Source organism: Papaver somniferum, chromosome 1 (assembly GCF_003573695.1).
Source record: "Papaver somniferum cultivar HN1 chromosome 1, ASM357369v1, whole genome shotgun sequence".
NCBI classification, from domain to species: Eukaryota; Viridiplantae; Streptophyta; class Magnoliopsida; order Ranunculales; family Papaveraceae; genus Papaver; species Papaver somniferum.
Window position 1 is genome coordinate 214900395 of NC_039358.1, and position 12972 is coordinate 214913366.

At 36.5% G+C, this 12972-nt stretch overlaps 2 protein-coding genes and 1 long non-coding RNA gene across 4 annotated transcripts; 2 read left to right on the forward strand and 1 right to left on the reverse strand.

The window, feature by feature from the left end:
• Positions 1–76: 76 nt before the first annotated feature.
• On the forward strand, positions 77–5543 carry LOC113315656 (zinc finger CCCH domain-containing protein ZFN-like). Of its 2 annotated transcripts, none has more exons than XM_026563925.1 (7): positions 77–355; positions 1979–2136; positions 2342–2404; positions 2802–2921; positions 3102–3395; positions 3529–3849; positions 4911–5543. In XM_026563925.1, exons 1-7 carry the CDS (start codon positions 271–273, stop codon positions 5196–5198), a joined length of 1329 nt encoding a protein of 442 aa, XP_026419710.1. In that variant the 5' UTR covers positions 77–270; the 3' UTR covers positions 5199–5543. The 2 variants fall into 2 exon arrangements, with proteins under 2 accessions (XP_026419710.1, XP_026419706.1); XM_026563921.1 differs by having other exon boundaries at positions 79–355; positions 3523–3849.
• Positions 5544–7582: 2039 nt separating this feature from the next.
• On the reverse strand, positions 7583–8162 carry LOC113359941. Its single transcript, XM_026603502.1, has 2 exons — positions 7803–8162; positions 7583–7588 (listed from the first exon to the last, which is right to left on the reverse strand). The coding sequence occupies exons 1-2, from the start codon at positions 8160–8162 to the stop codon at positions 7583–7585; spliced, it is 366 nt and encodes a 121-aa protein (XP_026459287.1).
• Positions 8163–8481: 319 nt separating this feature from the next.
• Positions 8482–9334, forward strand: LOC113336624. The gene is made up of 2 exons (XR_003353973.1): positions 8482–8884; positions 8963–9334. It is a non-coding gene; the product is annotated as an uncharacterized LOC113336624 (long non-coding RNA).
• The last annotated feature ends 3638 nt before the right edge of the window (positions 9335–12972 follow it).

The following is a 12972-nucleotide window of genomic DNA, read 5'->3' on the forward strand; positions in this document are numbered from 1 at the left end:
AAAAAAAAAAAAAAAAAAAAAAAAAAAAGCAAGAAATGTGGATTACTGGTTTTTATTCCTCCTCCTCTCCTTGTTTGTGGAGAGGAGTAAACCAAACTTCTCTCTCCCCCCAAAGTTTTCATTTTTTTTTCCCTTTTCTCTCCTCCTCCACCCTTGGATCAAAATCAATTATCTGATTTCATTTTTACCTAAATTTAGTAGACTGGAAGAAGAAGAAGAAGAAGAAAAAGAAAATGAGAATTTTGCTGATTCTTATTTGATATTATTATCATGGATTATGATGCTAGAATTCAGATGTCTAGAGGAATTGTGGTTACTGAAGGAGGATCTTCCCTTTCTCCTCCTCTAGATGAAGGTTAGTTGTTCAAAGATTCAACCTTTTTCTTTTCTGTTTCTGTTTCCGTTTGTGCTGTAAAAGTTTGAATTTTTTGGTTAGGGTTGTTATGTTGTTAATGCAATGTAGTGAAGATTAGTGTTCTGATTCTGGGTCTGGTGATCTGAGATTAAAGGAACAAAATTTTGTTTGGAATTAGTTTGGTTTTGTGATGCTGATTTTGTTTTTGTTGATTCCAATTTTGATATAATTGGAATTGAGTTTTGATTATGGTTCTTTTTGGGTCATTTGGGGGGAATTGGGGGTGATTCTGTTTGTTTGTGCTGTCTGCTGTGAGAAGGGAACTGTTTTTAGAGAAGGAATTTCAATCTCTTGATGAATGGTATCACATTTCCATACTTTTTCATGGTTGTGTTACATCTGAATGAGATTCTTCAAGTTTTAAGTTTTGGGTGAATGCTTTCTGGTAACTAATATGTGTGCTAAGTTGCGGGTTCAGGAAATTCACTTTGTTGCTATGTTTGATTACATGTTGTCTGTTTGCTTGCATGTTGCATGATGAGTGCCTATTTCTGGTTACTGATCTAGACATGCAATCGGCATGTCATATTAGTGATAGGGTATGGAAGAGTGTAACAGATGTTTGTCCCAAAATCATCAATTCAAGGCAGGACTTAGTTTTGATTTGCCATCGAGTTCTCTTTTGATGCCTTCTCTGGTCTCCGTTAAACTAGTATTAGTCTGTAGAACAGTCACTAGTTAGATCATTTTGTGCTTTTTATGTTGTGCTCCAAAGATCCTTGAACTGCTAGTGTTCAATTTAAGTTGGGGTTTGTTTCTATGCCTGTCTGCTACCTGTTAACATACTATCTTACATCATTGAAGAACACTTATCTTCCAGCTTTCTTTAATCTTTCTATTTTGAAGGAGATCTGCTTCTGTGTGGCAGTTCTGGCTCATTTAGCCGTATCCATTTAATGTCCAGTAACATGTTTTACCACATATATTCCCCCCTTTTCCCTTATAAGGTAACAAATATGAGTTTGGGTACCCCTCTATCCAAATTTTATGTACATCATCTCGTATACTATTAATTGCTTTGGAAGCTTGAATAACATATTTGGCCAACCACGTAACTCTGAAAAATCTTGTATAAAATGATAATAAGATTGACACACTTGATGTTACTACAATCTCTCAGGAAATATTTTGAATAGCTTCCAAAGACCCCAAAATTTTAATAATCATTGTATCAAAAGTTCAAATGCATCCTACTATCGTAAGCCATTACAGTTCTAGATTGTAGCTCTCATCGTGAACTTTTCTGTTCCATGCAAAATTAATGTTTCCTTGTACTTGCTAAACTATTTGTAGCAAGTCAATAGGCTTAACTGTTTATAAAGCATGGTTTCAGTTGTGTGGAATTGAACTTCTGCCATTACTAGTTCTAGAATGGATAAAATGTTCTCTGCTCGTGGCTCATGACCTGACACTATATCGCGTAAAATTTGGTGCACTAGAGAGGTTGACAATGCAAGGGGGAAAAGAGAATAGATCAGTTTCTGATATTTGGCATCTAGCAGGAAAGGAGAGTGTTTATGGCAGAGTATACAACTGATTTTCTTGTTGCTTGTGTGACTGCAGAGACATTGTGGCAATTGAACTTGAGAGCTAATGAAGCTATGGATCCTGGACCCTATCCTGAGCGTCCAGGAGAGCAAGATTGCACATATTACATTAGGACTGGGCTATGTAGATTTGGAATGACGTGCCGGTTTAACCATCCTCCAAACAGGAAGCTGGTAAAAATTTCTTAAACTTTAGTGTATGTCTCGAATACAATTTCTTCCAAATACTTTTGCTTTTCATTAAATATTTGACTTCCATCTTAAGTCAAGTGTCAAAAGTTTTATCGTAATTTCTGGTTTCCTGTTAACTTTAATCTTTCTTGAATGCTCTTTACATAAACCAGAGTAGCTCAATCACATAATTCTTGATCCATTCCAGGCAATTGCTGCTGCTAGGATGAAGGGAGGGTACCCTGAAAGAGTGGGCCAACCTGAGTGTCAGGTATGTACCTTTTCATCATAAACAAGGGCTTTTAGAAAAACTGAGATTTCCTTTTGTTGATTGTTAACTGGAAACAAAAAAAAAAAGAGAGAGATTGTTAACTGGAAAGGAACATGTTGCATTGTCTTCTTTTAGTGTCCTTACCGTTTCCCTGGTGAATGACTAGCTTACAAGTTCCACCTAAATGTAAGAAATTTTATCCCGCCGAATCACCTTAATGCTCAGCTTGTACAAAAAAAAATAAAAAATTGATTTGCTTCTTCTGCTTATGTTCTTGGCGATTTTAACCTGGTGGTTTCTAGCTTCGCAATAAGTTAGTGACTTCGGGAAATTAATTTCAGTGTTTCATTTTTCATAGATTATCTCTTAACCTCTTAGTTTTTTTATGGTTACTCAGTACTATTTGAAGACCGGAACTTGCAAATTTGGAGCCACATGCAAGTTTCACCATCCCAGGGACAAGGCTGGAATTGCTGGAAGAGTTCTATTAAATATTTTAGGCTATCCTCTTCGAACGGTTTGTGCTTCTCATCCCACTTTAAATCCAATATAGTGCAAGGTTTATTAAGTTTCAGGCAGTTGTTTATCAGTTTATGGCATTTCATGTTGTCATCCTTTTTATCTGCTTTTCTATTTCACATATTTAAATATTGTCTTACGTCTTGCACTACATGCATGTTTTTCTTCTTCCCTTCAGAATGAGCAGGAATGTGCTTATTATCTAAGGACTGGACAATGCAAGTTTGGGAACACCTGTAAATACAATCACCCACAGCCATCTAGTAGTATGGTTTCTCTCCGTGGGTCACCTGTTTATCCTGCTGTACAATCTCCTACAACTCCTGGTCAGCAGTCATATCCTGGAGGAATTACAAACTGGGTGTCAAGGGCCTCTTTTATTGCTAGCCCACGTTGGCAAGGTCCTTCAAGTTATGCTCCATTAATTCTACCCCAGGGGGTCGTACCCGTTCAAGGATGGAATGCATATGCTGTAAGAAGCCTCCTTTTCTTATTTTTACGATGATTTCTTTGTTGTCTGGTTAATCTAATTGTACTCGAGTTTTGCTTAGATTTTTTGGTATTGCAAACATGTTAGTCTGATCAGTGTCTTCCTTTAGGGTCAGCTGGGGTCAGGTTCATCTTCAGAAAGCCAGCAGCAAACATCAGGAAGTAGTCAGTTTTATGGGACTACCAGACCAAGTGACACAACAAGCGTAGGAGTTCAAGGATTTTCTTCCTTTCGTTCTGGTTCTGCTCCTTCAGGGATTTATGCATTGCAAAGGGAAAACGTGTTCCCTGAGAGACCTGATCAGCCTGAATGCCAGTTTTACATGAAGACTGGTGATTGTAAGTTTGGTGCCGTTTGCAGGTTCCATCATCCCAGAGAGAGATTGATTCCTATTCCTAACTGTCTGCTGAGTCCCTTGGGACTTCCATTACGTCCTGTGAGTTATAACTTCAGTACTTTAGATTTTATTCTATAGCTGTGGATTGTTAGTAAAGTTGTGCTGCGTGTTGCTTCTTTCCTTTTATTTCTTGATGTCACAAATGATTCACATATGCGGTCATGTAGTGTATCCGATCTTCTTCTTCTACTACTCTTGGTACACATTATCCTTCATAATTTTCAGTTTGATAGTTCTGGTAGTACGAGTTAGGACTCCAAATGGGATGTCAGCCAGTTCTATCTTACACAAGTGGGCCTTGCACCCAACACTTAGGACTTCCTGTAGTTTATTTCAACAACCTTAGTTACAGGATAAGATAATCGTAGGAGTTGATTATGTTTAGGTTTCGCTAGTTGTTCCTGTCATTTTATTGTCATCGCTTTGATGTACTGTCCTTAATGCTAAAGTAAGTTTTTATCATGTGCTCCCTAAGTCTAGAATTAGGATTTGCATAATGATTTGGAATTCAAAGAATTATCTTGGAAGAATGAGTATAAAATCTATTTGCAATTATGTGTTTTTTCGGAATGAATCTGTGGTTGTACGCTTTTGATTCGTCATTTATTCTGGTTATCTTCCTCTCATTTTAAACATTTTTTGGAAGCTGTTGGCCAGAACCTTCTTATCGTTTTACATTCAGTATGATCAAATTTCAGTACTAAAATCATTATGTTAGCTGGTGAAGCCAAGTCTACTTTTACATCAAACCTCACCTGTAGATTTTCCCTAGTTGAACTAAGTTAAGGATTAACCTCTTGGTTCTTGTGAAAGTTCTATAACTTGGTCTCACTTTATTATACCTTTTAATAAAACTTTGTAGAGGGCTTCAGCATATCGTTATACTTGTTCTTAGTTCTTTATTATTAATGATTTGTAGCTGTTCTGCTGTTTTTATCCCCTTGTTTAGCGGAGGACAGACATTCTTTACAAATCTTTCTTTATAGTTGTATTTGGACAATAGTGTTTTTTTTTTTGGTTGGATCACTGACAACAGTATTTTTGACACATGATTTGCGGTGTTATCTGTTTAACTGATTTCACTGGTCTGGTCTCAACAGGGAGAGCCTTTGTGCATCTTTTACTCTCGTTATGGTATCTGCAAATTTGGTCCAAATTGCAAATTTGACCATCCTATGGGACCCTTCTCGTTTGGTATTTCTGCTTCATCTTCAGTTGACGTTCCAATTGTTCGCCGTCTTTTAGGATCTTCAGCAGGGTCTGCTGCTTTACCACTGGCATCAGATGGGTCAGTAGAAGCAGGCTCAGGAAGACCACGCCGACTTTCACTGTCAGAGGCACGCCAAATGCCTTCTTCTGATGAAAACATTGATCCTGAGGTTTCATAGACAACCTCAAGCATTGGGATAGTTTCTTCTTTTCCTGACTCCCCATGAAGGACAGAGAAGATCTTATAAATTGAGTACCCATTTGCAAAAAATGTACAGAATTTCATGTTGAGTTGAATCTGTTCATCTGAATATGGATAACATGACAGAAAACTCAACGCCACTTATTTATGTTGTTGCTGCATCATGTAAATTTGCACATAATGTCGCATTGTGCAAAACCAATGTGAACATCTCAATTTCTGAAATCCATCACTTTTCGTTTGCAAACCACCTTTTCTTTTCTGTTCCACGTACTGTTTGTGTATCATTTGTCTGAATTAACTGTGTAATGTCTTATTGTTGCATCATTGTGCACAACCTTGTGCTGCTAGCTTTCATCCTTTTGGCATCCTTTCTTCTGCGTCAAGGTTGGATACTCAAAAGTGGTCTAACTTGAGCTCATATGATTCTTGCATGGTGTACTAATTTGTCAGTTTATATTTGTGGCAGATTTCCTGCACTATCCCATCTACTATCCTGTAATAATTTGTATTTGATACTTTTATGGTAAGATTCAGATTCATATTGTCGCACTGGCACAGTTCTAAGGGATTTCAAGCACACTGACCCCAGATTTGTCTCTGCGTCACTTTTCCAAAAGGCGGGTTGCAGTTGGTCTGTCTGACCATTTAATGTAGTCAGTACGGATTTTCAGTACGCTTGAGGAATCTTGTCAGAGGAGAAGGCATTTTGGGACAGGTATTCTGCGAAATCATTAACTTTATTCTTGCACGATTTGCATTTCGATTGTCTCTCCCATATTAGCAAATGGATGGAAATAGTATTCCATGTCGTTTTTTTCATCATATACCTATAATTCTAACAACTCTGCTGTTATGATCCTCGAAAAACCCTGATTCCACAAAAAATTGCATCTGGATCTTCATTTTAGAACCTTAAATATTGTATATTGTTATTATTGTTTAAATACAAAATTTTGCTGAACAATTCTCATATTAGTGAGAAGCTTAATTGAAGCTATTGTGCATGTATCGAGGAACATGGATGTCAGACTATCAGTATGATGGGTCGGCAAAACTTTAATCAACCTTTTAAGTTTTTCTTGAAGTGGCTCCTGGAATTTGAGGTTGTGGTAGGGTTGTCATTATTTGATATGCTGCACACTAATTTTTCTTAAATTCCAGTTACCTTGTGATTTATAAAATCCGATTCCTAAGTATACGTCTTTCTGAGTCTTGTATTAGACCTTAGTTTTGGTTCAGCATTACTCATACTGAAGGAGGTAGATTTGGTGATTTTACCTACACTGACGGTATTTAGGTCCTAGAATACGTGCAACTGGTTAAGCCATAAAAAGAGAAGATTGTTGTGTGGGACTTCTGAATTCACTGTACTTAGTATGCTCGTTTTTCACCTAAGCCTTCCTTTCTTCTGAGTTTTCATTAGCTAGTCTTTGGCTCTTAGCTAAGTTTCCATCCAATCTCCATTTCTTGAGCATCTGATACTTCTTTCAGATCTTGATGTTTGTATTTATAAAAGTACACGATATCACTGATAATTGGAGGTGTAGGTGCAACAATCATAGCTTCCTAAAGCACCAAAGGATTCCCATTGTACTCTCAGACTCGCAGGTCTGTTTTCTTCCCCTTTTATACTCCCAGGGCGTATAATCTGCTAAACTGGGAACTGTCTCTCTTGTTTGGATGCGGCAAGGATCCAACTCGCTGTAAAATGTTGTAATCTCTTAGGGCTACTTTGGTATTGTCCGATGCTTTTAGTAAAGTTCTTCACATCCTTTGCATCTCAAGAAACAGTTCTGCACTCTTTTACTTTTGGGTCTTATAGATAGTTCTGTTGTGCTTGAAATCAATCGGAAAAAAGAACTTTTGGGAGTAAAGCTTTAATATAAATTAGGGCCACTCGACCCAGTAATTGCGTGTAATCCAAAATGATATGCTATCAAATTGCACTATAGGAACATTCAAAACCAAATCTTAAATGTGTAGCCAAAGGCTACGTCTGTATTGGCACTGTGGAAGTGTTAAGGCTACGTCTGTATTGGCACTGTGGAAGTGTTAAGGCTCTTGATCTACATTTGTGAAACCAATCACACTCAAGGTTTGGATGTGCCTGCTCCTGCTTGATTAATCAATAAAACTGGTTAATTGTGCTGTGCAGAAGAATAAATGGTCTGGTTTAGTAGTAGTTATGGCTCTCAGTCACATAAATGCATAATTAGAGCTGATTTAATACACCCCTCAAATTAATTTATCACCTACTATGCCAACTACAAAAAAACAAACAAAAAAAAAGCTAAGTTGTTGGCATCTACTTTGAAACACAAAATAAGTGTTTAAACTCAGGGAAGATGATATTTTTACTTACACCTGCAAACAAAAAAATGGTATCACTTTTTAGGAGAGTATTGTTTTTAATAATCCATGATTTGGGCTCACAAAATGACCGGTTTGTGCTAGGCTAGAGTCACTATACCCTCTACAGGGGTACCCCCAAAGACGGTAAAGCAACAAAAATCCTCCCACCCCTGTTTTTTTTTTTAAACCAAAGCCAAACTTTATATTACATAAACATATTACTTACATCATGATTTATGTAAGGAATTACTAAGTCAGGTGGATAACCCCACCAGTTCCCACATAAATTCTGTTTTCGAGCTGCCTTTGCTAAAGCATCTGCAGCTTTATTACAAGACCTGTAAACAAACTCATAAGACCACATAGGGTAACTATTACACATATTAACACAATTTCTAAGAAGAGGTAAACACTGCCACCGACAAAGACTAGTTTGATGCTGTAAAAAGTTACTGATACTCAGATTATCTGTCTCAAAAATGACATTAGACCAGCCATTTGAAGCTGCTATTTGCATAGCTTCTAACATAGCCCAGACTTCAGCTTGCTCAACATTTATAGCTTTTTTCAATGTTCCTCTTCCCATGACATAGACCCCTGCAAAATTTCTAGTTATAATACCAATACCAGCTAACAAAGATTCAGAATTATATGAAACATCACATTTATCTTTAAGAACTGCACAGGAGGAGGAATCCAAGGCAGATGTAAGTTGCAATTCTGTAAATGATACTGATCATGAGCAACAAATGATGTATCCCACCCCTGTTTTGTTTTCTTTCTTTCCTGTGAATACAGCTGTAGTTTAATAAAAGTTAAAAAAGTACAGGAAACTACCCACATGAATATGAAACCATAGAATAAGGTGCCCTGGTCTTATCAGTATCTCACTCTTAACAAAAGAAATTCAATGACAAGAGACACACTCTCAAAGTCAGAAAAGTACTAAATCCATTTACCTCAAAAAAGACTTTACTCTCACAAAAACAAAACAAAACAATCCAACAACAACCCACCATTAATCTCACCATAAAACTCAGTTTTTAGCTGCTCTTTACCAGTAACACAACTACTACTCATCCAAAATCAATGTAGAAAACCTAGAAAAGAAAAATAAAAAAAAAAAGGAAACCCCTTTTCTTGCATTTAGAAATTGCAGTCTTGTAATCAATCTCCATTGCAGAGTGATTGAGAAAAAGAGACAAGGAAATGTCTGGGTCTGGGTGTAGACAGTCTGGGGTTATCTTCTATTGCTTTTTATTGATCTTGTGCATCACTAATCTCAATCAAGGAACCAGCTTTGTTCATGTAAGTCTCTATCTCTAATTTTCCCTAAATTTTTATTTGTTTTTTTGGATTTTTTTCCTGATGGGGTGATTGATTTAGGGAGAGGAGAAAAAAGGGTCAACTTCACCAACATCAACAGCAACAGAAATGGTGCCATTAATAACAGATGAACATTCTTCACCAGAAATGATGAATATGCTGGTGATGAATTTGATGAATGAAACTGAAACTAACAGCAGCAGCAGAAGGAAGCTAAATAGCTTTAGGATATGTGCATTGTGCACCTGTTGTGGAGGTCCAAAAGGGGTTTGTTTACCATCACCATGTTGTTATGCTATCAATTGCAACATCCCAAACAGACCTTTTGGTTTCTGTGCTTTCACACCCAAGACTTGTAATTGTCTTGGATGCCATCTCTAATTAGTATGAATTTTTTATATAAATTTTCAAAACCCCATTTCTTGATTCTCACTACTGTTTTCTGTTTTTATTATTAATTATAATATATTGGGTTTTGAGTTGATCCCATCAGTGAAACCATTATTCTATTCAGGATATTTGAGAATGTGAGTTCATATGGAACTTGAGAATATCTGTTTCTTGTCTAAATTTTTTATTCTTTAGATCCTCACACCCTGTCTACATGCATAGATCATCTTTGAGACTAATTGATGTCACTCTTTAAATATATCTACAATTCTGCATAGATCAGTGTACTTTGTCTTTGAGATGTTCTAAGAACTCTGATCAATGTATGTACATAAGGTTCTTTCTATAAAATGATTCTCTGTGTCTGTGAGGAAGATGAAGAGAACTCATTTTCATGGGGATGGCCCATGGCCATGGGGTGTGACAAAAGTAGAAGTGTTTAGGGTGTGGCAGACAGTTGAGGATGTAATAAAGAATAGGGGAGACTGGTAATGGAACTGCAACTGCAATGGAGTTAGTTAGTCTTGAATAGGGTGGTTTATTAATGGTGTGGTTGGGAGGATGTTGCTATCAATGTGCAATGGGGATTGATTGAGAGGTGCTGCTACAACAACCAAGATCAAGACCAAACCAAAGAGCATGGAAAAGTGGGTGTAGTTGCTTTTCTAGGCAATGTTGTTGTAGCTGTTGAGGCATTAAAAATCCTTACCTAACTCTCTGCCATTATGATCAGTCAAAGGAAAAATTGGTTTCATTTTATTGGCTTAGTTTTCCAGGCCTTTCTAGACACATTGGCTAATGAAACATTTCTCAACGAAACCTATTTTGAGGCATACTCAAATTTGAGCCGAACCTATGTTTTTGTCTAGGTTCGGCCGATAATTTTCAGCCGAACGTATGCCTCGAAACATTTTAGTATGCCTCGAAACATGTTTCTTCTTAACATAAGGAGATTCCACCATGTGATATACTGAGGTAGCTAGCAAATAGCACTAGGGGTATCCAATTGCTTGGAAAGTGTAGTTTTTTTTTCTTTCCTGAAACAATTAAAAAGTGTCCACAAAACTGCTAATAGGGGTATCCAATTGCTTGGAAATGTATCAATTCATGGGTTAGAGATATTTTATCTTACATGGGCTTTGTACACTCCTTAGAAAATTTTGGTACCCCCATTAACAATATTGACAAAACCGGATTCTAAGAAAGCCATGGCATAGCATTCATAAAGGTTGATTCCCTGCCAGGTGGCCAAGAACTAGTTCCCAAATTGCTATTAACAAGAAATTTTTCCAACCTAGCAATGGCATTTTTACTGCAAAATTGCTAAAAGGGTACCAAATTACTTGAGAGTGTACCAACCAAAGGTTTAGAAGTTGGAAATATTCTGCATTGTATGAATTTTGCTATACTCCAAAGAAAATTGGTACATGATTAGCATTCATGCTTTATTGTTTGTTTAATTGAGAATTTGCAACCTTTTTTTTTGCTACGAGAGAAATAGGTAGCGCGTATGCCGAATACATGGCGTTAAGAACCTGACCAGTTTTGACTCTTTTGAGAATGTCAAAACTTGGGTAGCGTTCAAATTACAACTTAGAGTTTCAAAATATCACTTTCTAGTATTATTGGAAGTCCTAACACCTAACTTATAGTCCAAATTAGCTCGAAAGTTTTGATGTTGAGGTTTTTTTTTATTACATTTAAATCGACTACGATAAAAGAAATCATAATAAATATATCATTATGGTGGCATGGTCACTTGGTAAGAAGCATGATAACAAACTAGAAATTTTCTTTCAAACACATCCTGATAAATAGACTTCAATTTTATAAGACTTTCCATATCTTCAACTTCAATGAATACATTCGCCTGCTTCATTTCCATAGCCAGTTGAAAAGCTAGCTTTGTTCCTGTCCAGAATTCATCACGTCTATGATGTCCTGGATATCCTCTAGCTCAATGCAGATTCCTGAAAAATATCAGTTATTAGAGCAGTATAGATCTCCATAGAATTTGGATGCTTTAGTAAACAGTTTTTTTATGGTGGTTCCAAAATTTTCGTTCCTCTTAACGAAGAAAGTACTATTTTGAATAGTACATGTTTTCCTATAATGCACATTATTCGGAATATGATCTTTTAAGGAATGAATCCCTTGGTAATCATAGAGTTGTTGCATAATGTGCTTCCATCTTATTAATAAAGATGAAGTCACATATAACTTTCCAGATAAACCAGCAACTTGTATCGTAAGTGTTAATTTCATTCCTTCTGTAGGTATTTTTATCAAACCAGCTGCTGAACCACTTCCCAAAGTTATTGAAGTTTGGAGATGAGTATGGTGTTTTCCTCAAAGACCATTATAGACATCAGTAGAAAATGGGAATTTCATGAAGAGATGTGTCATGTTTTCCTCCCCACTCTTGCAGTGTTTCCCAATCAGTCAATATAATGCAGAATACTAGCATTTTTTGAATAAGTTGGAAGAATTCCATGAGCAAATTTTCATACAAACATTTGAATGGCTGGAGAGACCTGCAGTTCCAAAATTTTCCTCCAACTAACATTATAAGCATCATTGTTGTACTTTGTGCTATCTTAGCCTTATATAAGGATTTGACTGTAAAATCTCCACTATCACTTGGGATCCAAAGGATTTGGTCTCTCTGGTTGAATGGTAGTTCGAAAGTTGTTGTAGCTTCCCCTTGAGTAAACCATTCATTTATCTTGTTGATATCCCACTTCCCACATTCACCTATGAGACGTTTGATAAGTATCATGTATTTAGGAAAATCAGGTGGTTGATGGAGTTGGATATCAAGATCAGAGAGTCATTTATCATCATATATACTGATGCGGTTGTCGTTCCCAACCTTCCATTTACTAATCCTGAATGTTCTTGATTCCCTCCAGAATACCTTTCCAGGCCCATGAATCTCCACCATTTGGTTTGGTATTCAAGTTCAGAATGTTTGTGCCTTTGAAGTATTTAATTAACATACATTAACTAGTACCACAAAGAGTTTTTGTCCTGAATAAGTCTCCACCCTATCTAGGTGATCATAAATCTATTAAACAAGTTCATATTAATTAACCCTAAGCCCCACCAGCTGATTTGGTTTGCAGATGGAACTCCAAGCTTTATGCTAGTAATTATCAGTATCATCCCCCAGAAAATTTTATTTAAACCCTATTTAATTCCTTGAAAGTATACTTTGGAAGCTTTAAAACATTCAATCGGTAGATACTAAATGTGAAGGTAACATTGTTGAAGAGGGTGGCTCTGCCTGCTGGATTTAGGTGTGTATACTTCCATTCAGCCAATCTTAACTTGAGTTTATCCGCACAAGGTTTGAAATAGGTGATCTTACTTTTGCTAGTAAATAGAGGAGATATCAAATATTTATCATTAATGTTTTTAGAGAACAGTTGAACCCAGCGGCGTTGGTATGTCAAGTCAGTTATCAGATTTAGATACCAAAACACATTCTTGACTTAGTCACTAAAGTCAGTTTCATACCAGATTAGGTTTAAGTACTAGAGTATGAAATCAAAGTTATCCTTGAAGTATGGAGATTGAAGACTATAAGAAGACGTATTGGAGAACTTAATTAAATATGAGTAACAAATACTTGAATCTCTTGTTTACTCTACCTCTCTATCTATCGAAACAAGTGCTCA

Excerpts from the sequence above, each read along its gene's own strand:
- LOC113315656 (XM_026563921.1), top strand. The coding sequence starts at position 271 with ATGGATTATGATGCTAGAATTCAGATGTCTAGAGGAATTGTGGTTACT. Across the intron at positions 2,137-2,341 it reads ATCCTCCAAACAGGAAGCTG|GCAATTGCTGCTGCTAGGAT; the intron begins GTAAAAATTTCT and ends GATCCATTCCAG. Across the intron at positions 2,405-2,801 it reads TGGGCCAACCTGAGTGTCAG|TACTATTTGAAGACCGGAAC; the intron begins GTATGTACCTTT and ends ATGGTTACTCAG.
- LOC113359941 (XM_026603502.1), bottom strand. The coding sequence starts at position 8,162 with ATGGGAAGAGGAACATTGAAAAAAGCTATAAATGTTGAGCAAGCTGAA.